The sequence below is a fragment of the Cyclopterus lumpus genome, chromosome 7 (genome assembly GCF_009769545.1).
Source record: "Cyclopterus lumpus isolate fCycLum1 chromosome 7, fCycLum1.pri, whole genome shotgun sequence".
In the NCBI taxonomy this organism is placed as follows: domain Eukaryota; kingdom Metazoa; phylum Chordata; class Actinopteri; order Perciformes; family Cyclopteridae; genus Cyclopterus; species Cyclopterus lumpus.
In genome coordinates, this window is record NC_046972.1 from 16,235,742 (window position 1) to 16,261,648 (window position 25,907).

The 25,907-nt window shown below is 37.5% G+C and overlaps 3 protein-coding genes across 4 annotated transcripts; 1 reads left to right on the forward strand and 2 right to left on the reverse strand.

Annotated features, from left to right (window-relative positions):
• Positions 1–29: 29 nt before the first annotated feature.
• On the reverse strand, positions 30–8,257 carry letmd1 (LETM1 domain containing 1). Its single transcript, XM_034536209.1, has 9 exons — positions 8,125–8,257; positions 7,153–7,307; positions 5,578–5,693; positions 4,940–5,022; positions 4,534–4,720; positions 2,788–2,889; positions 2,491–2,643; positions 2,284–2,380; positions 30–1,295 (listed from the first exon to the last, which is right to left on the reverse strand). Exons 1-9 carry the CDS (start codon positions 8,238–8,240, stop codon positions 1,219–1,221), a joined length of 1,086 nt encoding a protein of 361 aa, XP_034392100.1. The 5' UTR covers positions 8,241–8,257; the 3' UTR covers positions 30–1,218.
• On the forward strand, positions 8,230–11,440 carry zgc:56699 (uncharacterized protein LOC405758 homolog). Of its 2 annotated transcripts, none has more exons than XM_034536211.1 (7): positions 8,230–8,917; positions 9,793–9,905; positions 9,985–10,091; positions 10,220–10,346; positions 10,441–10,524; positions 10,862–10,919; positions 10,996–11,440. In XM_034536211.1, exons 2-7 carry the CDS (start codon positions 9,824–9,826, stop codon positions 11,075–11,077), a joined length of 540 nt encoding a protein of 179 aa, XP_034392102.1. In that variant the 5' UTR covers positions 8,230–8,917; positions 9,793–9,823; the 3' UTR covers positions 11,078–11,440. The 2 variants fall into 2 exon arrangements, with proteins under 2 accessions (XP_034392102.1, XP_034392103.1); XM_034536212.1 differs by having other exon boundaries at positions 8,230–8,902.
• A 2,790-nt stretch (positions 11,441–14,230) lies between these two features.
• Positions 14,231–19,329, reverse strand: nr4a1 (nuclear receptor subfamily 4, group A, member 1). Its single transcript, XM_034537445.1, has 7 exons — positions 19,220–19,329; positions 17,138–17,930; positions 16,895–17,024; positions 16,450–16,613; positions 16,128–16,330; positions 15,837–16,015; positions 14,231–15,270 (listed from the first exon to the last, which is right to left on the reverse strand). Exons 2-7 carry the CDS (start codon positions 17,918–17,920, stop codon positions 15,014–15,016), a joined length of 1,716 nt encoding a protein of 571 aa, XP_034393336.1. The 5' UTR covers positions 17,921–17,930; positions 19,220–19,329; the 3' UTR covers positions 14,231–15,013.
• Positions 19,330–25,907: the final 6,578 nt, after the last annotated feature.

Here is a 25,907-nt window from a genome sequence, read left to right on the forward strand (position 1 = left end):
AACACAGAAAAGAACTTTTGCAACTCGTATTTCAGATGTATTGTGCCAGACCTTGCGAAAAGGCACAGGAAGGAAATTATATTTCCTATTTTACACTTAACACCAAACACTTGAAATTCTGTGCTGAAGTGTATAAATAAATTGAATTAAATGAAAGTGCCATCACTACTTTTTTTCCAGACAGCTTGTGACTGCTGTGCTGCACAACAAAAAGTAATTTGAATTTTTTCTTCTTTTTCTTTTTTCTTTTATTTAACCAGGAAAAGCTTACAAGAATTACAAGAAGTTGTTCAGCTTCTAAACACAGACAAGCCTAAATGTTTTTGCAATTGCAAACATAATAATTGGGCTTTTCTTTCAATCTCAATAAAGGATCCGTCAACAATTTTTCTTTTTAGAAGGTGCCTTTGTGTAATCTACTGATTTTTCATGTCGACCATTTGTTCCGTGTTTGACAACATAATTTCCTTCCCTCAAAACTATTGCAAGTTTTTAAATTCCCCTCTGACCAGCATTACTACTTGTAAAGAAATAACAGTGGAGCACAGTGAGGTAAATGCATGAGAAGCTACATGTGTATATTGAAGACATTTAACATGCTCACATAAAAGCGATTTCTTTTCCCTGTATAATGAGGAATGAGACTGAACAACTCTACAGATCCACAAGTCAAATATTAACAGCACATAAATTGCTGCTGAAATTGTACTGAACAATATCCTCTTTGTCTCTGTAGGTGTGTAACGTGTTAGCTTAGCAGTAAACAAACGACGAGCCTTAGCTTAACAAGCTTGAGATACAGTGACAGGTCCCACCTTAACGCCACTTAATATGGTTCAGTGCATCAAAATCAATTTGAAGTCCCTTTTGAGGGTCTGAATTACACAAGAACCACTAAGCAAGATTTATTTTTACATTTTTGAGTCTTGTGCTCATTTAGTAGAATCCCATACCACTCACCTGATGAAGACAATAGATTAATCATAGTTCTCCCAAATAAATCCTGTTTACTGGGAATATATTTGGCAAAGCCTTCTAGAATTTCCAGGTTCCTTAAGTTTTGGGCTTACATATATATTTTTATTCAACCTCAAATCTTTTTGCCAAAAACAAGAAAAGAATGTTTCTTCCAGGGCAAAAGAGAGATGTTGACAACTCTTAGGAAGCTGTGCACAAAAGAGAACCTAATCACAAAAGCAGATTGTTGCTGGCTTCCTGTCAGTGTCGGCTGGCCCCGTTCGGGTAGTTGGCAGAGAGAAATACAATGCAGTGCAAGAGGAGTGACACCTCGGAGTCTGCAGAAAATAAAACAAGACACATAAAAAACAGTATTAGCTTTTAGAATAGACACATGTTTATAGGAAGGGTTTAAGGAAACGTACGCCAGTTAGGCATAGCGAGAATTAGATGAGAAGATCAATACCAATTTTATATCTATGAATTACATGAGAACTCCACATAAAAGTCGATAAATTGCCCCAAGTGATGGCAATTAAGTCAGCATTGGACAGGTCTGAAGACTACAAGTACATTGTGGGTAATGCAGGAGTCAGGTATTGACAAGGAAAAAGAATGCATGGAATAAAAACGATATCTCTGGTTCTGCTGCATCGATTTCATAACTGTCCATTGTGAGTCTGACAATTTAATGAGTGCTATGCCAAATCTGCGACACTCTTTTAAAAGAATGCTACATTTCTAATTCAGAGCAATAACATAGCAGAAAACAACTACTTGCAAGATAGATAGATTTCTTTGTAGCAGCAGAAAACATATATAAAAGATATAGGCCGATTGCACCAAAAATAATTATTTAAATTAGGTTAAATCATGCAAACTTATTTTTCCCTTACTGTATTTTTTTATTGCTCAATAAATTTGGCCAATACATTTTTTCCAAAAGAGGAGAAACGAGTTCTGTGCCAAGCCATCATAAGTAACGTGAGGCTAACTACATTATTTTGCACATAAAACTGCAAAACCTTGTTTTTTGTACCAACTAAACAAATAAGATATACCATGTGAATTAGTGAGCTTTGGAGGTGCTGGTGACTGCACCTCCTTTGGACACAAGGCCAGCTGCTTTCCCGTTTCTCCATGTTAAGCTCAGCTCATCATATTCATATTTAAAGTACAGACATATTTAAAGATTCCAGAGAGTGGTTTCAACCATCTAATTCTCAGCAAAAAAGACAATAAGCATAATTCCTTTTTACTTTAAATATTAGATACAACAGACATGTCACCAAATTACAAAGATACTGCACATCCAAAAGAAAATACCTTTCAGTGAGGAGGACAACTGAAGCCATTGGGATAACCACTCGCGGCATTGATTAATGCCAAGACTATTAGAATGGAGACCCCGAACATAACAAGCCTGAAAGAGAGACACATATTGTGTATTTATAACACAGCTTAAATGAGGAATATTCAATGTTCATCATGTAAATCAATATGAAATGTTTCAAGTTGTGTGGAGTGACTGACCTGTCTGAGTTCGGAGTCGCTCAACTGGTGCGGGCCCATCCTGCTGAGGGCCCGGTCCAGCAGGAGCAGCTCCATGGTGTGGCTGTTCAGCCGCCGGCCCATCAGGAAACCCGGGAGGCGAGGAGTCAGGAAGAGCAGGGGGCTGACGTGTCTCTGATGGGCCGTGAAGACAGACAGGAGAGATATTCTAGTGATGTGCAGGTTCATCGAGCCTCAAGCATTTCATATCAACTGCAAGAGTGTTTGTTTGTGCAGACGTTGTGTGACGTTGGTGAAGAGTGGAGGGGTGTAACTGACCATCTGATCCACACTCATCCTGTTTATACCCAGAGGCGGTCCAGAAAACAGGGTCCGGACTGCGAGGATTTCAGACACTTTAGGATTTGCTCCTCTTTGCACCTGAAAATGCAGAGAAGTCAGTTCATACTACTTTCGTGGAATACTGGACACAGGTTCAACCTTGTTTATATATTACATTTTTGACCAAATACCTCAGATTATATTTTGTATAAATAATTACATTAGTAATGTGGAATATAACGACTTGGTGGGTAAAGGCAAATAATAGAACAGTTAGAAGAGTCGGGTAAGTAAATTCCATCACGATAGTGCAATGTAACTTTTAAAACGAGGACAATTCAACCCCTATGCCCCGCTAGATTATCCAAAATCTAAGACGATAACTAGTTTCATATCACGATTTTGATTAAATATCGATATATTGCCCAGCCCTTGTGGAAAGCAAGTACATTTACTCAAAAACTTTCCTTTACAATTTTGGCATACTTTTATTATGCATTTCTAGGTTAATGCTATTCTATACTTAAACTAACACTGCATATCAGTGGCAAATATTGTTCTTTTAACTTTACTACAGTTTACAGGCAGCTATAAGTTATTAGTTACTTTCAGATTAAGATTAACATTAAAACATATGATGAGTTTATAAAATATAATTAGGGTCTGGTTATGGTCCTTTGTGTCATTTCAGATGTCTATACATTTTTTACCAGTTCCAACAAAAAAAATTATTCTCCTCTAAATTTAACAGACGGTGTCATACTAAATAACAATTTGACGAGAGATTATGCAAAAGTATTCAATATACTGTATATAAAGAACTGGAAACTAGTTCCACCTTCATTCACTACAACAATAAAATGCTACAAATTACAATCCTATAATGGAATACACAATACTATATCAGTTATAGGGGGCATTTGGTGAGGAATGAGGCACTTTACCTTTTGATACTTTAAATACACGTAGATGATAATACTTGAAAAGGTGCGTATGCATAGTTTAAGCACAAGACAGTACATAAATTAGTTGATAAATGAGACCCCTGGGTCAGGTAACTTACAATTTTTTTACAAAAAGTTACTGCATCAATTTATGCTCTATAATTATACTCAGGCATTTTTTCAACAGAAGAGTGTAATTTATAGCCGGTGGTAAGAAAGCAAATGGGCTAATGTGCTGCAGTAATAAGTCCTTAAGCCAGGAAATAGTTAGTAAGTTTACACTTCTGGTTCCCTGGTCTAAAAGTCAGTGTTTTTTTTAAAATTTTTTATTGTTTTTTTGTTGTTGCCTGAAATAGGGTATGGGTTAACACATGATGCAAAATGTGCTAGCAAAAACCCCTTTTTTAAAGCTTTTAAGTGTCTTAAAAAAAGATGGTTGCTAAAAAGTGACTAATGAGACGACTAAACATCAACACCCTGATCGTCTAAGACTGACTGCTTAGCTTCATGGTGGTGCTTCTTACTTCTGGGGGATTGTATTTACAGTTCCAAAATCATAAAAGTGGTGTTACTTTGTGAAGATCATCTTGCCACAAAGCTTATTTTTGGCTGTAATCCAAAATCACACAGAAAAATCGCATTTGCTTTTTGTTGAGGGAACTTTTAGGGTAGGCTTACAAAAACACGGAATCCTTGAGTGCTTTAATTGTGTGAAAGGAGAAGATCTGATCTTTTCTGCACACTGCCACACCCCACTACAGTATTCCTGTCACCAAAACGCTCTGATGCGTTCACTTACTTTAGCACACAGATCCTTCAGGCCACTCTGTAGCTGGCCGTCTTTGACCTGCTGGCTCGTGTTCTCGAGCCCTTTGAGCACTGGCCTGTGCTGCCGAACCCTGTTGGAATGGTACAATGCCCGAAACTCTACTTGCTGCTTCGGAGTCCAGAAATAAGGGACCAGGAGCTGCCGGGGGAAAAAGTACCTGGCAGTGAACAGGACAGGATGGTAGCAGAGAGAGGAGGGACATATGGAAGGATGGTAAAATATAGATCAACTGGGACACGATGAGAAGGAAATTCCAACACTAATATTGAGGGACATAAATTAACACCACTATCAATAATTCCAAATTGCTTTGCTCAATATGAATCAAAAGAGTGCCAATTTAAATGAAACAATGGTAATTTTAAACTAAACTTACATCAAGACAAAAACCAGGTAGTTGGCAAAGGGAGGGATCGATATCGCCACCAGCGGAATGGCCTTCATTATGTCTCTGCGAAACTGTGAAACAAATGTAAATTGAGTAACACTTCAGTGAGATAACAAACATTTTCATAGCTGAAATTAAACAATAAAGGCAACACGAGTGAGTAAATAACATACAGGACATAATTCTATTATTATTATTATTACATAATTATATTACATAGTTATATTACTGCTGCTGAACTTCAGATTTAATCTGATTACTTTGTCATTTCAATAATTTGTCTAAAACCATTTGTAAAATCTTCTTTTAGATCTTCAGCTGGCATCTTCCAAAGTAACAGTCTCCGTAATTACATTTTACTTTAAAAGACTTGTGAAACTGTCTTTTAAAGCTCAAGGGGACCTTCTGTAAAATTTAACTACAATGCACACATCAGGAGATGCTGCTGTTTTTGTATCATTAAATTGCAACTTGACACTTGAGTTGTTTAGAAAAGTGTACAAACATGATCAATAATCAATCAAATCACAATCCCTGTATCACGATGGTTTGACTCAAAATCTTTTTATACATTGACAATACGTGACAATAATTGGATATGATTAATGGTGGTGGAGGAGACCCACCTGTCTGAGCTTCTCCAGCTCCCTGTAAGGCAAATCCTTCAACTGCACTCCATCAGAAAACATCTTTGTTTTTATCCTCTGCACATCTTTGGCATCTTGGAGCAGCAGCTTGAATCCTGGAATGATTCAATGAAAAAAAAATAAACGAGGCACTGCGTCAGGGGGAGCATGTCAGACATGTTCTTTCCACAGTGCTATTCCATTCCCTCTCTACCAACTAATTTACAATCAATCAGAAACATTTTAGAGATTGTTTAAGTATATTGATGGCATGTCCTTCGTAGGGAAAACAAAACCACTGGTTGAAGCGAGCCCACACTAAGGCCATTCAAAGATGATGTTGCATTAGCCAGCTGTAAATCAATGTGTCGAAGACAAACTAAATTAATTATGTGCACTAAACAAGATATGAAAATATCATGTTGGTACAGTTCTGGACCCCCAGGTGAGCTTTTACAAAATACGTAGTATATTTTTAAGAAGTCGTTACAGTGACTTTATTGTTTTAGAAACTACTGTAAAAAGCTATAGACTGTTTAAACTTGCACCTTCTGCCTGGTACAGTCGCCTAAACTGTAGATCAAAGAATTGGCAGACAAAATAGTTGGCAAACCCCAAAAGCCCTTGACTCAACTTTCTACAGAAAGGATGACAAAGAAAGTTTCAGTCAGATTGCTCCCATCCTCTCTGCAGCCAGTTTGAGCACCAGGAGGCATTATACAGTCCTTCTGGCAGCTAACAATGTATTTTAAAAATCCCTCATCCCAGGTGCCATAATATTCTTAACTCAGCAAAGTGACATGAGGATTTAATCCACAAATATTAATTGTTTTAATGTAATACGACCGTGCATTTTGTTTATATTAACTGCTATTTATGTAGTTGTTTCTTGTATTTGGTAAGCCAAAGACACATTTCCTCCCTGGTGGAAAGATATATTATATTCAAAATTATGTTTATGATATGTATATGACTAAAATGTGGAAGAAACTGATGGCGGTGTAAAAGCTATGCAAGGTGGTGACCTGGACATTGTGAACAAAAGGAGTTGCGTGTCTTCCTCAAGGACACTTAGACATGTGAACAGGTGGAGGCCAGAATTGTACCACCAAGCCCCCGCTGCGCCAGAGTCATTTAAAAATGTGGACACACTTTAAGTTTATGTTCAGCGTGTGGTGCTACAGATATACATTTAGATTGGGACTATCTGAATTTAGAAGAGTACAGTACATAAAACAAAACAGTGTTTCTCCTGGTGAACAAAAAAAGAATTAACAATGCAACATTCAGACTCCACATAAGATGCAAACAAAACTAGGTACAATCATGAAGTGCATTACACAGGACAACTATACAAGAGTTAAAAACTTGAAATGTATAAATATAAGAAGAGTGATTACACAAAGTGAATTTGACATTGTGTTCCTGTTTATGAACTAAAATGTGTTCAACAACCTTAAATCAATTAATTTTCCATTCATTTTGTTCCACTTTGGAACTTTACTTACTGTTAAAAACATGTAGCTACACATATAGTATTCAAGATACCAAAGGCGAGTCAACGTATGATCCTACCTTCCATAAAAGTGTGATAGAGCTGATAGAAGCGGGGAAATCGCCTTTTAAGGAACTCTTCATATTTGGCATTTACACTCTGGACCTTGGAGACGACATATTGACCAATACCGCGTCTCACTTTGGATGATGAGTAGTGTCTGCACAGGGGAAACCTGTCGAGAAGAAGAGGTGAACATGATCAATTAAATCATACTAAAAGACCAGCAATTAAATGCCATAAATCTCTTCTTTTTCTTCTTCATTGAGCACACAATAACATGCATTCAAGATCTTGCAGGAATTATAATATCAAACAATATTTTGTATTTATTTAAATAAAAGTAATACATTAAAATACAATATTAAAATAGTGGAATTTATGACATTGTATATGTCAAAGAGGAAGGAAGACATCACAAATAATTTACATAAACCAAAAAAATATGAAACGAGATATTTCGCCACAAATCGTTCCTTCTATTTTACTACAGTACATTGTTTTATTTGATGACAAATCTAGATATTTTAAATCATGGATAACCCTATAGTATACACCAAATAAATGAGGGCTCTATTTCTCCACTTGCTACGATGAATATATGTAGCTATACAAAAAAAGTAATCATCAAAATAGACAAACTTGATTTATCCATAAAAAAAGAAATGTCAAAAGTCAGAATGTGATTTAATTTTAGTCATAAGCTTTCTATATCCATCTTTTTGAAACACAAAAAAACCTCCACACTCAGTCACAGGTAACTATTATGCTTCTAATGACACAGCAAAGTACTATGATTTAAATATAAAGTGGACAACTCATTTTACATCATATAACGCTAGCTTATCCGTTTAAATATGTCTTATCAAACACAAACGTTTGAGCATGTGGTGATATGCAGCTAGCTTAAGTTAGCAAGGCTTCAAGTTATATGCGACTAAGACAAAGTGACAAATCGTAGACAAATTAAGTATACAGCATTTTAAACATACCTGGACTGACTTGACACATACGGAAAGTAAATGCCATTTGTTATCGTGTTTGTCCTGAGACCACACAGTCGGGTCAAAGACAAATTGCTACACAGGCTGGAGCTGAACAGCGCCATGTTTGACACACTGAAGTTCCGCGTACGTCACCGTAATGACGCCCAATATGGCAACGCCAAAAGCAGTTCAGTTACCGTAACTACTGCTGTGTCCATGAGGACTCAAGGATTTACTAATAAATATGAATATATCTGTGGAATTACTATTGTAGTATTATTGTATATGGTAGTGGTATGGTAACTTAAGACCAGTGGGGGGAATTAACATTATTCAAGTACTCTACTTAACCATATAAGTGTTGAAGCAGATCAAATCTACGACAACAATAAAGTACCACTTACATATTACATCATCAAGAATAATAACAACACTAAACAACTGACGGATTATTAGTACTTTTTATGTATTAGTTAGTATTATGGTGCTTCAAATAAATGTTCTTACTAATACCGCTCTACTTTTACTTACATATTGTTGTACTGCTACTGTGTTGAATACGTCTTCCGCAACTGCAGATAAACTGTCCTTGCTCATTTATTTCACATCTTTGAATTCCACTTAAGTTATTTGACAGATTTTAAGCAGGACAGCCGTTTTGATCTGAACCGGAAATCACGTGACTTAACGAGGTTCGCTAAAAGAAGTTCGTGGCGGAGCGACGTAATTAGCCGCGACCTGTACGAGTGATCCCAAGCTGGAGGGAAGCAGACGCGAAACAAAGGTCCTTATAATACTGGTATGCGTGGACATTACATTTGTCAACAGACTGTAATCAAACCCACTGTTAAGAACTACACTTTTTTTATTACTTGAATCTGAATTAGAGTTTATTTGACTAGCTACTTTAACGAGGCGTCTTGCCACGTTTTTGCTAGCCAACTTGGCGAACGTGACTGGCCAACGTTTTCATACATGCGCTGTTAAAAGGCAATATTTTACTATTAACTAACTATTTACAGTGCAGCGAATGTTTTCTTGAAAATCTGTCGCCGTTGCACGAAACTAAACGTCCTTAAAATGTACCAGCATTTGTAACTATTTTTAAAAGGCGCCTGATTGAAAAAGCCGCCCTGTGACGCTATTGATCGCTTTTTAGAGTAAAACCAATAGCCAGTAACTAATAAATAATCTGGTGCTAAAGTCATTAGGAAGTTAAATCAAAGCCAGTGCCTTCTACATTTTTACTAAAAGATTTGGGCTTCCAGGTGCGAATAAATTGCTTCAAATTCAGTTTCCCCGTGCGGCTAATGGGATTAGCAAGAACGAAACTAACTATTAGTTAGTAGCTAGGGTTTTTTTGTGTTTTTTTTTAAATATATATTTTTTTAATGAATACACTATCTGTTTACACAATGACCCTGTCTTACTATTCCTGTGTTGCAATAAAACTACATGTGCTTAAGACTTTTGGTATAATATTGAAAACAAGCCTACACCAGCAAAAAAAAAAAAAACACTTTCGGAGAGAAATTATTTGGCACACCTGGAGAGTTGGACATAATCCTGCAGATGAATCAATCTGATTGGTTGTAAAGGTTCTGCAGTTTAAAAAAAAGTGTTTGTTTGTTTTGTCTACATTGTTTTTTTTCATTTTGTATCTGACTTTTCCAGTTGGTGTATCTTCAGTAAATCCCAGCTAGAGATGGCGACCATCAGATTTGGAACCACTAGCTCTCCATGCAACACTGCAGCTGCCGAGAGAGCACACTTGGTCGTGGAAACCGGTAATATTCAAGACTGACATTGACTTTGTATGTAATCTACTTGGTGTAAACGCAGCATTATACATTTTCAACATCTAAGAGGAAAAAGGAAACTGTGACCCGGAAAAACTTCTGCAGTGCCCTTTTGACAAGAACCACCTCATCCGGAGCTGCCGCTTCCCTTACCATCTTATAAAGTGCAGAAAGGTGAGTCAAGTGCTTGTTTATTGCCAACACCAGCAAGTATGGCAAATAGTGTAGATTAACTAACAGAGTGCAAGGATTTTTGTCATGCATAGTTGCACTTTAAATCTCCTTTTCTCTCATGGATGTAGAATCATCCGAAATTGGCTAGTGAGCTAAAAACCTGCCCTTTTAATGCACGCCACCTGGTCCACAAGCATGAGCTGGCACACCACACTGAAACCTGTGAGGACAGGATATCCGTGGACACTGTAGTTGGTAATACAACTACTATATTGTCCCTTTTACCCTGCAGAGTCAACATGTGCTTACAGTGTTCCTGACTGCACTATTTCTATTTTTATGTTTACAGAGGGAAGCACAAATGGGCATTGTAAATGGCAGGTCCCAGTCAGTACTTGGGTAAACCCGGACATGTCTGAGGATTGGGACACAGGTATAATTATTGACCACAACTTTGATTTTTGTATGACTGAACAAACATGTTATAATGTGTTTTTAATTAGTGAGCTTTGAAGTTGCTGGTAGGTGGATTGTCTAAGAGTCAGGCTATTTAATTCTGTAAGCTAACCATTGCCTGCTTTATATTAAGCGTACAGACATGAGGGCTATTTTTCGACTTATTTCAACTATCGTCAAGAAAGCGTATTTGTATGCTTTTTAAAGGGACAATTGGTGCTTGTTTGAACTATTGAATATGTGGTATTCTTTTTCTCCCTCTGCATACTTTGTATACATTGAATCTGTCTTAAGGTAACAGTTTTGTCTTGCAGAGGCTGATGATGATGCTACTCCATTTGTGTGGGGTGTAAACACGGTCCTTAATCAAAAGTAGGTGGTCTGCTCCCTTGTTTAGGACTTGTTTGTCCATATTTTCATTGTACTTAACTTTTGTCTTTTTCTGCAGACTGGAGGCGAGGCCCAACAACTTTGGTCCAACTTTTAGACCTCCTAATGCCCTCCCATGGTCTGCGATACATAAGCCATAGTGTATATAATTATGCACAGATATTTCTTTTAAAGTTTGTTCTTATCAAGTTTGTTCCAACACGTTTTTAAAGGTGCATTGTGTAGAACTTGGAGCATCTACTGGTAAGGTTGCCGATTGCAACCAATTGAAACTTTAAGTCAATAAAGCTCCCTAAATGCTACACGCATTTTCTTTTAATTTGCGGCACTCTAATTAGTGCCCTGGTGTGGCAAGTACTCTAAATACAGAATATAGTAACAGTGTACACGCTTTAAAACTAACGCCTAATTTGTTTTGGGCTTTGTTTGCCTTCCCTGCTGTTACAGTAACAAATGGCCCTAGTTGAATATCGTGTGCTTTTTATATTAAAGGCGTTTGTTTCAAATCATTGTGTGGTTGATTATGAAAATGTTTGCTTAAATCAATCGCATCTGCACAGTTTAAAAATGTTCTTAGTTTGTCAATATATTAAGGAAGATAAATTCTATTTAGTCTCTGTGACCATATTTCAAAATGAAAGAATCTAAAATGGGAAAAGCTGAAGAAAAATGGGTAATAAAACGTACATAGGCATGCTTCAAAATATCTAATTGATTTGGTGTTCAACACAATGAATTACATTAGTCTTTGAGCATGGGAGCAGCCTTGTAAACATGGTACCACTGTCGTCACATGACCACTGGATGGCAATGCTCGTCACTATCCTTTTGAAACTTAATTCCTTTAGTTTATCACCTTGAATAAATTGCTCCTGTGGTAACTACTTAAGTAAAAGTACTAATACTGCACTGTAAAATATTCTGCAAGTATCAGGAAAATGTACTATTAATCGTAAATGTACTCAATGTGGCAAAATGTCCCCTGACTGTTATACTATCCATGCATAAGTTTAAAAAGGGGTTTTATCTTTTGCAGTTTGAGGTTGGGCTATTTTTTTTTTTTTAACTTGTTCATTATGAAATTTGGTTTGGCCCAAAGAGATAACTTCACAATGCTTTGTTTTTGTCGAAAGAACCATCCCGACTTTAAAATATTTCAAATGATTTGTTAAGTTGGAATCAATGTTTTTGCATGAAAAATGGTCAAAGTAATAGCTAAATTTATTTTAACTTTACTTGTACTGTTGGGTAATTTATAGCAAGACTCTTTATAAGCTATTCATGGTTTATATGCAAACATCTTCATTTATAAAGTAACTAACACTTTCAGAGTAATGAAGAACAAAAAATAACAATCTCCCTCTGAAATATCAAGGAGGAGAAAGTGTCATGAAAGTAAAGTTAAAGTACCTCATTTGTCCTTAAATACTGCATGTGTGATTACCTACATTCCACCAGTGGGCAGTTGACATTAAAGTTTGTCTTGAGAAAATGTTTCCAGGTGAGAGCTGAGTAACCTCAGTGTGACTGACAAGTGTCAGGATAATCAAGGCCGGCCAGCCAGAGCACTCTGTCATATCTAAGGGGCATTATTGATTTCATGTGATGACTGTCTATTTTAGTTGTAGCTATTATTAGAAGTGTTCTGTGCTGCCCTGTCACTATATGTAAGGATGAGTATGGCTCCTCAGAGCAGAGTATATGCAGGACCTCGGTCTGCACAGCACCCTTGCGTCTATCGAGGAAGCACTGCCTTCTCTTAGACGTACTGTATTTGTGTTACCTGTCTGAGACATGTGGACGCTTGTCTTAGTTATGAACTCTGTCATGTATTCCCCACTGAACAAACATCAGTAATGTTAATTGGTGTTTTGGAGAACCCAAACCTAACTATGTGCCATACCTGCGAGAAGGAACTGATTTTAAATTACATAAATGTGATTAGAGCTGTAACAAGTGTTTCTAAAAGCCAGCTATATACATACTGTACCTCTTCAGATGTTCTTCGATTTCTAAAGGCAGTGGGTGTTTATCACTGATATTTCCTCTTGAGAATCTATTGTGGAAGATGCTTTTCGGATTTACAACAGAAGGTCTTCAAAACATATTAAAGAACCACAAGGCAATGCAAAAATAAGGTTTTAACGGAAGGCAATGAAATCGAAGATGATAAACAACCACAACAACTGTCAGTTTTATATTATTACATTACTGGATTGTACATGGAAAGCACATTGTTTACTGCTTTGTGTTATTGTTCGGTTTGTTTAAAAAGTAACAAATTATACTTTATCAGCTGATTTTTATTGTAGGAAAATTCTTAATCTGAAAAGTAAAAGGTACAATATTTACAGGTTAAAGCAGGTGTCATAAGTGCAACCTTTTTAGGCTTTATTAATCACTCTGTTAATGTGTTCCCTCACATTTATGGTGGTGCATCTCAGTCCAACAGATTCACAATGTAAGCTATTTTAGCCTCACGTCGTAGCAAAATGGCAAGGCACTAAAAGCTAACGGACACTGGGTGAGGAACTCAAGGCAGGTGTTGGAAGTTTGCCTGTTTTTGACCATTATCGTACATGTTATTAACAGGTGCACTTTAGTGATGAAATAATCTAGTATCAACATTGAGCAGAAAATATGCACATTCATGACACACACACACACACACACACACACACATACACACACATACACACACACTATACAATGATGAAGTAGTCTGAGTCACTTGAGACCGGACTGGGAATTCAACCAGATTCTAAATCGAGACCAGCACATAACTAGGAGGGAGGTGACTGGGGGTAAATTTGTTCAGCAACTGGTCTGTTGCCAACTAAATCATTTATACTTGAGTCAGGCTTACAAGCTGCTGGCACAGCAACTTACAATTGATACACACAATGGAAGAATAAACAAGAGACTAACTTATTTAATATTAAGTAAGAAATATTGTTTGCAAATAGGGACAGATACTAAAGATGACAAAAGCAGTTGGAATATGCAAACTTAAATTTTATTTCATGTTTATTTGCAGTAAAATATAACTTCTAAGTATGTAAAAATACCCCCAAACAAATTACATTCCCCCCAAACTGCAGAACACAGTTTATTACATGGCATTACATGGCATTTATCTGACGCTTTTATCCAAAGCGACTTACAATCATACACCGGAGACACAGCTACGGGGAGCAATTCAGGGTTAAGTGTCTTGCTCAAGGACACATCGACTAGGGCTAGCAGAGCCAGGGATCGAACCGCTGATCCGCTGATTGAAAGACGGACCACTGTTAACCACTGACCCACAGTTTATGTGGCAACAACACCAGCAGGTTTAAAACAGATTCAAAATAATCTACATATCCAGTGTTCAATAGACAGTCTATTAGCTGCACAATGTCAATTCATGATACATGAATTATAACACTAAATAATTCAGTAGGTTTAACCTACTGTACGATCACCAAATCATATGGTGGCATTAGATATACAGCAAACTGGAGCTCTCAGGGACTCATGCTGTCGATATTGATGTGTGGACTTACCAAACATCAGTTTGGAGGCTGAGTGTATTTGAGTGGTTCTGTGAAAAAAATTGAAAACTTCCTGGAGCACCTGAAGTATTTAATCATAACCGTAATCGGTAAACTGAAGATATAATAATGCTTTGCACGATATTTTATGTGCAACTTACAGTCAAAAAATGTTTATTAAAAAAGCAAGATGATTTTATCCTTGAAATGATGGTGCATATATGGTTTGTATTCAGTTTGTAACTGCTTTTTTGGGCACCTTCTTATATGTAAACAGTCACATTTTGGTCCATTAACTGGTCTGTCTGCAGAGTAGACAAGTTCCTGGAAAAACAAACTAAGAAGAGAAATTTGTGATAGCTCCACGTACATGTTGCTTCTGCAAGTTTTACAACTCATTCGCTTTATAACTCAGATGTAGGCCTTTTCCTCTAGAGCTGCATAATCCTTTAGGATTATTTTTCTTCCGTATTCTCGGTCTGTTCTCTTTCGCTCTCACATGAACTCCAGATTATTTATATCACAGCTCCCATCTCACACTCAAAACGAAAGCGTATCTATGAAGATTTTTTCCACAATCTGTGGCGGGGGAACAAGATCTTCCAATTTAAGGTAAAATATACGCTGGTAGCCTTGAGTGCATAGAGTCCTGAGCTCAGGCAGCTTCCCAAGAATTCTGGACAAATAATTTGGCCGCAACGAGTCAGAGCCGCTTCCAGAGATGTGATCTTTAAGGCAAGTGACGAGCTGGTTCTGCAAGTCCTCCACACGTTTTGGCTCCTTGAGACCATGTCGGTCTGCAGAAGAAAATAAGACACAGGTTTGAGTCTGAGAGACAAGTGACAAATCTGATCAATAGAATTATTATCAGGTTTTAATCTAATATTTTCCATTTTCCATTTTGCTCATTTGATTTGAATCAGACTGCAACCCCAGGCTGATTTTGGAAAATCTTTATATAAAACATTACCTACTAATAAGTGGAATACTAACTGCTAAAGCGGGCACACACTGGTGTTGTCAGAAGTGTTAATGCTGCTGCTGTGAAACAATCCCTTGGCTTTACATGTAAACTTACATTGTGGTTATGTTTAGTGTGCTCTGATATATTACTTATCCTCTGCACTATAGAGTACATGATGTTGTGTTACATTCAGTCATATACACCTGTCGTGCCAATCCTGTGTTGTGCAACAGCCTTGTATTGTCCACCAATGAAACCCTGTGCAAACTGTTGTTCTTGTTGAATACAAATAACTGAAACTATAAATCTGAGAAAAAAAGAGTGTGTTAAAAGCCTGATAATCTACACTTCTAACGGTGGATGTGTAAAATTGTGTTAAAGTATGACTGAAGCTCTTACCAGCAATAATGACGAGGGCTGTGAGACAGGAGCAGGAGGAAATGTCGAGCTTCATGCGATGGAGACTTTGAGAAAACTCCAAGATGGAGTCAATCCAGTCGCCAAAGCCTTGGACGCACTGCGTTTTGTGAAGCACGGCCCCATTACAGAAGATGAGCGTGTTCATTTCCGCATTGGAACTTTAAAAAGAAAAAGCAACACAGTTTCATGATTTTTATCCAAGGCATCAGATAAATTACACGTAAGCTGTATAATAAACATGATGGCATTTTTATAGGGGGCTGCACTCACCGATAAGCAAGACGCAAGATGAAGAGTTCAACAAACGCAGATTCCAACAGCAGTTCCTGGTCTTCTGAGCAGAACTCAGAGAACCCTGGGATGCTCTTCGCCCACTTCCTTATGGTCTCAATGGAGGACGTGAGTAAGTCGTAAAACTGTTTGATGTCACTTACGTCAACTTTCTGGTCCAGACTGATTTGGGTCTCACCAAACTGAAATTGCAGACAGCAGAGAAGTTCAAACCGATGCCTAAGTGGGTGATAAATATTTCCAAAGCATAATAAAAAAAGGATTTTGTTTTTTATTGTTTATTGTTTTTTAATTTTTTTACCTTGGAATAATCCAGTTTCCCAATGCCAGGGTTTGAGTCGATGTGGGCCCTCACAAGTGAAGCAATCATGCTCACTGGAGACACAGTGGTTGTCACATCCTGGACAACTTTAGGCTTTGAAGGCAGGCGACCTCTTCGTCCTTTCAGGCTGTCCGTTCTCACAACTACAAATATTGGTGACATCAACTGTTATTTTCAGTTCAGAATCAGAATCGTAGTTACACATACAAGTGTAAGAAGTTACACATATAAGGAATGTGGCTCGGTGAATGGTGCTTAACAATAAACACAGTGTAATAATATGAGACGTATTTAAAAATAATAATAATAGAAAATATAAAAGTTTACATAGAAATATGGTAAACAAACGAACAACATTACGTTAGAACATTCATCTTCACCATTCTAATTCTAGGCCATTCATCTGGGTTTTTACTGAACTCACCTTCCCTCACCATGCCCACAACGAGACACTTTTGGAAACGGCAGAACTGACATCGATTCCGCCTCCTCTTGTCTACGGGACAGTCTTTGTTGGCGAGGCAAACATACTTGGAATTTTTTTGTACTGTACGCTGTGAAATAAAAAGAAAAAATACTCTTAACCTCAGAGACTGACACAATACATGCAATCATCTTTCCATAGAAATAGGGTGACTGCATGCATTGACAAGTCCGATCTTATTACCTTGAAAAACCCTTTGCATCCCTCACAGGTGCGAACCCCATAGTGCTGACAGGAGGCGTTGTCCCCACACACAGCACAGCAGCCCTCATTTCCACTGGGATTTTGAAATTTGGGTGATAAGCTCCCATTTAGCTGGTCTGTGCCATTGAGAATGCATGCTTGCTCCATCGCCAAGGCAGGGAAGTTCAGTGCTGACGGTTGAGGGTGGGTCAAAGTGAAAGGATCCTGCTCTTGTAAGTGTGGTTGACCCAAATGAGACATGTCCTCCTCAGACCCAAAAGGGAAGAAAGTGGACTCTAGTGGCACTGAGGTGTTCCCTGCCACCCAGTATCCTGGACTGGGTGAGTATGGCCCAAAGGCTGAATCCCAGTTGGACGCATGCTGACTCTGGAACCGGGGGGTTGAAGGAGACGAAGTCGATGTAGGGCTGCCAAAATAATCGGACCCACAAGGGGACACAGCTTCATCCTGGTAACTCAGTGTGAGCGCTCCAGGGTAGCAACCGTAAACCTGGAGGTCATCCAGCTTCAAGGGGGTCTCCTGGCCAGACAATGGGGTTACATGGGCAGGGGTTGCAGTAAACTGACATGAATATGCATCAAAGTCGCCCCTTTGAGTGTCCACCAGGGAGCTGATGCTTGGCAGGGATGGAGCAGAGAGGCGGTCTCGTGGGCTGCTCATATTCACAGTCAGCCTGGAGATAAAGTCTGTGCTCTGAAGCTCCGAGCTGCCAAGGCTGTTCTCATAAAGCTGAGATCCATGCTGGGGGTGTATGCAGGTCATGGTTGCATGACTGAAAAAGACGTAATCAAAACTGTTAGAGACAAACTGTTTCCGATTTTTAACTTTATCTTTAACTGGGAAACCACTAGCAATGCTAGAGTTTGTGCATTATGTATGTGTGTAACAGTTAATAGGGGTCCCTCAATACACTACACAGTGTGTTCATTTTCCACTACTAATAAATGTGTCACAGCTCACACTCAAGTCTGCCCCTCTTTGGGTCCAGAGCAATAAACCCACAAAGAGTGAAGTCAATTGGACGAACAGTTGTCGAGAAAATCAAAGGACAGACATGCATGCATACATACAGACAGAGGCTCTATCCATTTTAGTTTAATTTAAAAATGTTATTAAAATGTTACTTTAAGCTAAGTTAGGTTACTATAATCCAATTTCCAACCAGAGACTGTGGGGGTCTCCTGGGTTTGTGTGGACCCTGGTGGAGTTGCAGAGAAAACCAAGAGGGTATTCTGGTCTAAAAAAGCATCCGTCGTAAATCATTGTATCATATAGTCAGCACATGACTACAAGATACATAAAGTGGGGGTTTGACTTTCAGAATGGGGTTCACTGTTAGATACATGCATGGAAAACAGTTTAGTTTCCAAATTTGTATAACTTAGAATTTGCATATTGATTTTACACTGTTCATACTGTATATCTTTACTTTAATTTCTTTAATTTCTATTCTTACTGTTTATACCGTAGTTATTCTATACCTCACTGTTAATTCTAAATATCACTCTGCACTTTACTGCTTTCCCACTTCTGTTTAGATGCCGTACTGCATTTAGTTGTCTCAGTACTGTGTGCAATGACTATAAAGTTGATCCAATTTGAATATGATACTTCTTGGTCTATTGCAAAGAAGTTTTCACATATCATGAATTTGCCTTGGTGTTTTGGTGTGTCCATAGCAATACAAAATAGTGTGAGAAAATAAAAAGAAAGTACTTAAATAACATTCACAGTACAATGTCATACTATACACATGTGCACAATAAAAGTTTTGAAATAAAGACCTGCACGGTTTTGTGCAGGGGCGTGCTAAACATTGACATAAGTTAATCCAATATATTTGTACAAAGTAGATGCGGACTGTGACAAATGGGTGTAACACTGTGAGCTGTAAATACTTCACTTTGCTTTCTTCTGAAAAACATGGAGAAGGGGCGGCTACTTTCTCTTCGATTTATACTAATTGTAATGCCCATGTGTCACTTGTAAAATGTAAAATAAATTAGGAGTTTCCGCATTCATGTATAATGTATTTTTTTTTTAAATTAACACATTTCCTACCTGTTAGGACCGTCTAGTAGTGTTTTGAACTGTCTGTACTCCACAAACAGCCGTCAGTCATCTTCAGTGTTTCCCAGCTGACGAGCAAGTCCCTCCGCAACACATTTATACTATCCGCTATTCTACCCATGACGCTAGCGAGGTTTCCACACAAGGCTGGGCGGTGGGCGGGGAGATTTCCAGCCTCCGTCCAATCACAGCGCGCGTTCGAGAGAATAGACTCTGGATGACGCACTTCGGGATTCCGTTGACGCGCGTGTGCCGAAGAACCGCAGCACTGTTCTCCTAAAATACACACACGCAGAGGAAGACACACAGTTAAACAACTCAATAAAACTCAATATAACTTCATACTTGGTGCACGAGGAATTTGACAAACCGCCAGTTTGCATCAGTGTCTCTTTAATACAGTTCTTGCTGATTAACTGAAACATGATTTTTTGATTTATGAACAGGAAGTCACAGAATCAGACGCATAGTCAAAGTCAAAGTCAGCTTTTCCTCGACATGTACTATACAGAGCAGTTGAAAAATAAGTCAAAGGGCCAAAGGGTGCAAGGGGCTCCAGGTTTGCTATGTGTGAGCTGGTATGTGCTAATTTAATTGAAAATGTATTTGGAAATATGCAAAAAAGCACAATATCCTCTGACATCCTGTGGGTCCTGCTGTGAAGGCCTCTCTCGAAGAGTTGTCAAAAGTTGGTTGTTTTCTGTTTTGCATATTTCTACATGTATTCATGTTTAATCAAATTATCACACAGCGGGTAGTATTTGTGCATAGGAAAACTGTACACATTGCACAGGAAGTGGGAAGGGTTTAAAAGGAGCAGGAACAGATTACTTTATCCAGTTATGTACTAAAGCCATGTTCTAAAGAATGAATTATGGTATTCCCATAATTGTGTAGAGGGTGGAAAAGCTTTTCGCAACATTGTGCAACAGAGAAAGAAGGCCGCACACACATCAAATGAAATTGCTAAGAAATTCAGAATATTTTATTAAAGGGACATTGTGATCCTCGTTCTTATGTCTGTTCACAGTCGTAGTGACAAGAAGATCAAGAGTTATGTGGCTACACATTTTTGGCTTGTGAGCCCTGCAGTGGAAACTAATCACCATTGGAATGACTCGGCATCTGCAATGTCATGCCAGCATTGGATGATCCTCCCTGCTGTACACAAACTGATTTCACTGGTTATCTGATCTGGGTTAACAGATACAGGGCACATTTTGTGACAGCAACATACTTTGGGTTGCAGTTTCGGGCAGTTATTTGTTAGAGTTGTCACTATAGTAAAGGTTAATTGTTGGTCAGTTATGATATAGATTTGACTGTGTATCTGTCTGTGTTTAAGTAAAGTCTGATGTGAGAGTTTCAACGTTCTGTGATGTGCAAGAAATGTGGCCTTTATGTGCCACTGTTCTCCCACACATGCACACACACTGTACTTGTTATGTATTATCACATGAGCATAACCAGAGCTCAACCCACCACCTGTTGCTCCTCCAGAGTGCTATTTTTGAGTTGAGAAGATGTTTGTCATTGTGGAGAAATCCTCTAGTTCTTCAGGTCAACCTTGTCAAACCCTGAAAACAAGTCTGTGCTTGTTTCTGATGATATTTCACCAGCTCATTTTAAATCTGCAAGCAACCACCAGGAGAACTGTGAGGGGGATCAAAGGGATTTTAGATAGGCCGACTCCGCCGCTCTAACTGTTAAGGCCAGAAAGTATAGTTACAGTTGTTAAAGTAATTTTGTCTATTAGATTCCTGGTTTGCATACATATGTAAATGTGGTGATGCTATTAGTGATGCGTTGCACTGCTTGTGCACAGTTATTAATTGTTGATTTTAGCCTCATTCAAAGATTAGTAAATTAACAGAGACTATGGTTAGTTTCTTAGTGGCATCTTTCGTTATTTTCATACATTATTGTATAATTCCGAGTGTCATGGCATAAACTGATCATTTTGCTATTAGATATGCAGATATATCTGATGTAAGGCAATCGATCAGCTTTTCACCGACTTGAAACACACTGTATGAATGCAACACCTGATCCTTTACTCCATCTATGTCTGTTTCAGGACTTACATATAGGTTGGTGTCTGACTCAGCTCATATTCTGCACCCAAAATATCAGCTTCTCCAGCGGGTAGAATAGGAAACTCCAGCACAAGGTGATCGGGTTCAAACATGCCTTTGTAGACACTGGTTTCTTCATGCTAAGCTGTCACATATAGATGTTTTATTGGGTGTGCTGGGTGGGGATTATTTGTAGCCTTGCCACATGATATGAAGTCATGTTTGTGTATGTGTGTGAATCTGTATATATTCCCCTGTGTGTTTTATTTACATGTGCACTTGATCTAATAATCAGTTGTTCTTATACATTGATATAGAAACACCTGCCTGATGCAATGACATGCAAAAGCCTTGTTAAATGCTTAAAAAGTTTGATTTTAGTGAAACCGGTGTATTTGGAAGCTGTATTTTTTTGGTGGTGTTTTATTAGACATAATTAGATTGAGAGGTATTTCTAATATTTTGCCAATGTCATTTACATTGACATGACATTGGCATGACATTGGCATGACATTGGCATGACATTGGCATGTGATTGAGACGAAACAGCAATATGACAAACTACAGGCTCCACAATTACCATAAAGTTGAACAGATAAACACATAAAATAGCTAAAACTGACAAGCTTTACAACGGTAGCATTTAAAGGACTGTTTTTCCATAACAAGGAACAGGAGTTTCTAGTAAAGAATAACATCAAAGCTGAACACTACCTTCAAATGGTAAACCAAAATGATCTTTAAAAAACAACAAAATAACATCTTTGGATTATTTGGGTTGCAGGACTGTAAAATGAAATTGACATTCTCAGTCATACTTACACTATGATAAAAAAAACAACAACAAGATAATAGAGTGAGAAAACTTACTCTTCTCATGGACCACAGGAGACTAATACTACTTCCTGTTAAAGGGGGATAATCTGTCAGGGTAACAGGACTGAGTGAATAACCGGGAACATGACAATGTATCATGAATTTCTGATTACATTTATTTTATTTAAAAGTTGAAAATAGTGTCACACGATAAAACAAAAAAATATTTCTGAAGGAATCTAATCATAAGTAATGATGATGTGTAGTGTTAGTGAAAGTTTCTGCATTCGTTATATTTCTCCACTGATCATTAAATGTTCTCTGCCAGGAGCTAATGAGATCAGTCGTGTGTGCATGAGTGACTGTGTCCGTGTGTGACTAAGTGTGTGTGTGCATCTCTCTCTCCCAGGCTAATTCATAGATTGTATAGAAGAAGTGGGCATAGTCCCTGTCAAGTCACCCACTGGTTTGTGGACTGCCATTTTAAAGCCTTGAGTTCGACGTTTTGGTCATTGCAATCTTTGCTTTTTGAAAGTGGAGCAAAGTAAAACCAAATGCTGAAAAATAATTTTTTAGACATTCAAAACGGTTACAATTAACTTCCATGAACTGAAAAAACGCTGTAAAAGGGTTCAAGTTCTAAGACGGAAACACAGAGACCGGATAACGCTGTGGTAGCAACTAGTTTCAAGGATACTTGAAACTAGTGATTTGCACCATAAACTCATGTTTACAATGTTTACTGTGGTAATATATCATGTGTGAAGTAGGTATTTTCTCAGAGAAATCTGACATTTTTTTTACGTCCAGAGGAGTCGCCCCCTGCTGGCTATTAGAGAGAATGCAAGTTTATAGGCACTTCGGCATTGGCTTCACTTTACACACCCTTGGGTTGCCAGATGGGTCTAATCTCACACCCCAAGGACCTCATATGGTTGCTGTGATTCCCACTTTTTAAAATCTAGTTTTCCTCAAACAAATTAGGATAAATTAACAAAGTAAACTCAATAAAGAAGCCGACACAGACAGCTGCATTTAATCAAATGAGAGCGTATCAGATTATAGCAGTGGGTGTTGCAGACACACCTGGCGAAGATCTGCACTCTACTGGGTGCACTTTTCTTCTCTACTCTACTTCTATATCACAATATGGAATATGTTGCAAACTAGAATTTACAGACCATGAAATCCACATATTTGAAGAAGCTGCTTTACCAATGACGAAGATATGACTAGGCCTCCTTGAGACTCTTCCTCTTTTTTTTAACCAAACATACCAGGCATTTTTGTCGCACTTATATTCTACCATGAGGCACATGTCCTTATCAGGTTCCACTTTCCAGTCTCAAATGAAAAGAGCATCAGTCATCACATATTAAAGATATTCTACATATCACATAAATGAGGGACTAGTCTTCCTCTTCAAAGCATGTACGGTTTGTTTAACTCATTGTTATGTATAATATTCATTACTATGTATAAATCAGCTGTAATACGTTATATTACCGTGTACTGCGAGACAATTTATTACTTCGGCACAGGAGTAAAGGACATCTTATCTCTACTGTCTGTTGTCACTTTAGAGTTCTCAAATTATGCTGACGTTTGCACCAAGGGGGGGGGAGGGCAGTTTCACATACTCCTCATGCTCCATCTGGTGGTGCAACCCGGGGGCATGACATTCAAAAATAACTCTAAAGCAGTGATCATTAAAGCTGCAATAAAATGTGGCCCGCGAGGACTTTTTCATAAGAAGCCGATGATATTATCAACAGTCAAAATATCTTTTGTGAAATATGCAGAATGAATGAATAAATAGATTTATTAATGGCATATGTTTAGTTTGACCTAAACTGGGATCCTAACCCAATACACATACAACGTGGCTCAAAAGTAGACCAAAGTCACAAGGTACCAAATGTGATTTGTTTTTACATTCCAAGCTTATGTTAAGGTTTTCAAATAAAGTGTCTGATTTTTGGACTGAGAACTGAGACAAAGAGATTGTGTCACTACTGGTATTCTTTAATGCAGCACAACTGTTGTTTCTGACTGTGTCCTACACAATGCCACCACTGGGGGAGCAGTTGATTGAGCAGGTACAATGAGACACTCTGGAACTGTTCAGTTTCCGGTTGCATTTAAAAAAATCAATTTCTTAAATTAGACATTGATTATGTTGTCATCTACTGGCTCGGAAAAAAGGTTTTCCCAGAACCAAACTATCTTGACCCCTGCTTTACAGGTTAATATAGGTTTTGGTCTTGACTGCACTTGTTAAAACCCATTTTTATAGAACTGCTTTTAAGTGATGTCGTCCTTTTATGCAGTTTCCCCTTGTTTCCCCTATTTTAGTTTGTCTGTTCTGCTTTATTTTGTATTTGTAATTTTCTATTCCTCTATTGTGTTCATTGCCTCATGTATTTTCTGAAATGTTTACTTGTATTGATGTTTTGTTTTTACCTTGCTTATATGTAGAGCACTTTGTAAACTCTGTTTTTAAAGGTGCTATATAAATAAATGTATTATTATTATTACTTGTTGCAAAAATAGAGCTGATTCAGCAATAAATCCCACTTGGAATAAGTAGCGGAAGGACCACTCTTTCTCCCCCTATTTACAGTCTCTGTATATTATTGTATATCATATTATATTGTTGATACTGATGCATGTATCTTGCATTTTACTGTTTATTTTGCATGACAAAATGACATTAATGGTTGATCGTCCAAAAAACACAACATTACACAAACATTACCTAACCTACCTCCTAAGATAAAAATTGGGAACAATTTAAAATTTATATGAATCATCTTTGATGCAGTAAAATTAAAATAAATATGAAATATCTGGAAATGAGACTGTACTATTACTCCTATTCCAATACAAATGATTTATTTCACAATGTTTATTCTGACCACAGAAAACTCTGTTTGTGAACCAATTTACCACTGGAGGGCAGCATCCTGTCATGACTGAATAGTCTCATCAGAGTAAATGTCATACTTACTGGACAGACAAATAAGCTAGATTTACATCAGCAGATGTAAAACATCAACAGTTTTAGCAAAAATATTAAGCAATACTAGTTTATGTTGGTTAAAACATAAATATAACATTTAATGATTAAAAGAAGGATACAATAATGACTAAAATTAGGAATTAAAAGGGAATTAAAAGAAAAAAGAAAGAAATAACTATAAAATAACCATAACAATAAAAAAAGAAATATATATATGTATGTGTAATATATATATATATATATATATATATATATATATATATATATATATATATATATATGTAAACAATAAAATACAGATGGGAAACATGCTGTATGTCAGCGGCTGACTTAAAATGTAGGAAGAGAGAGGATGACTACGATGTACAAAATTAACTTAACTAAAACTTTATCTCTAAGTGAGAGGATAATTATGTTGAAAATATGGCTGATAAGTCGCAGTTGAGATCCACAGAATTGACAGAAAATTGTTTGAAAGAATCGAAGATGTAAACGATTTACACATCTGATGTTATATATATATATATATATTATTATTATTTGGTACCCAATGTGTGTGTGTGTGTGTGTGTATATATATATATATATATATATATATATATATATAATATTTATTTATTTGGTACCCAATGTGTGTGTGTGTGCGTGTATGATAGGCTCCAGCGCCCCCGCGACCCTAATGAGGATAAGCGGTATTGAAAATGGATGGATGGATGGATGGATGGATATATATATATATATATATATATATATATATATATATATA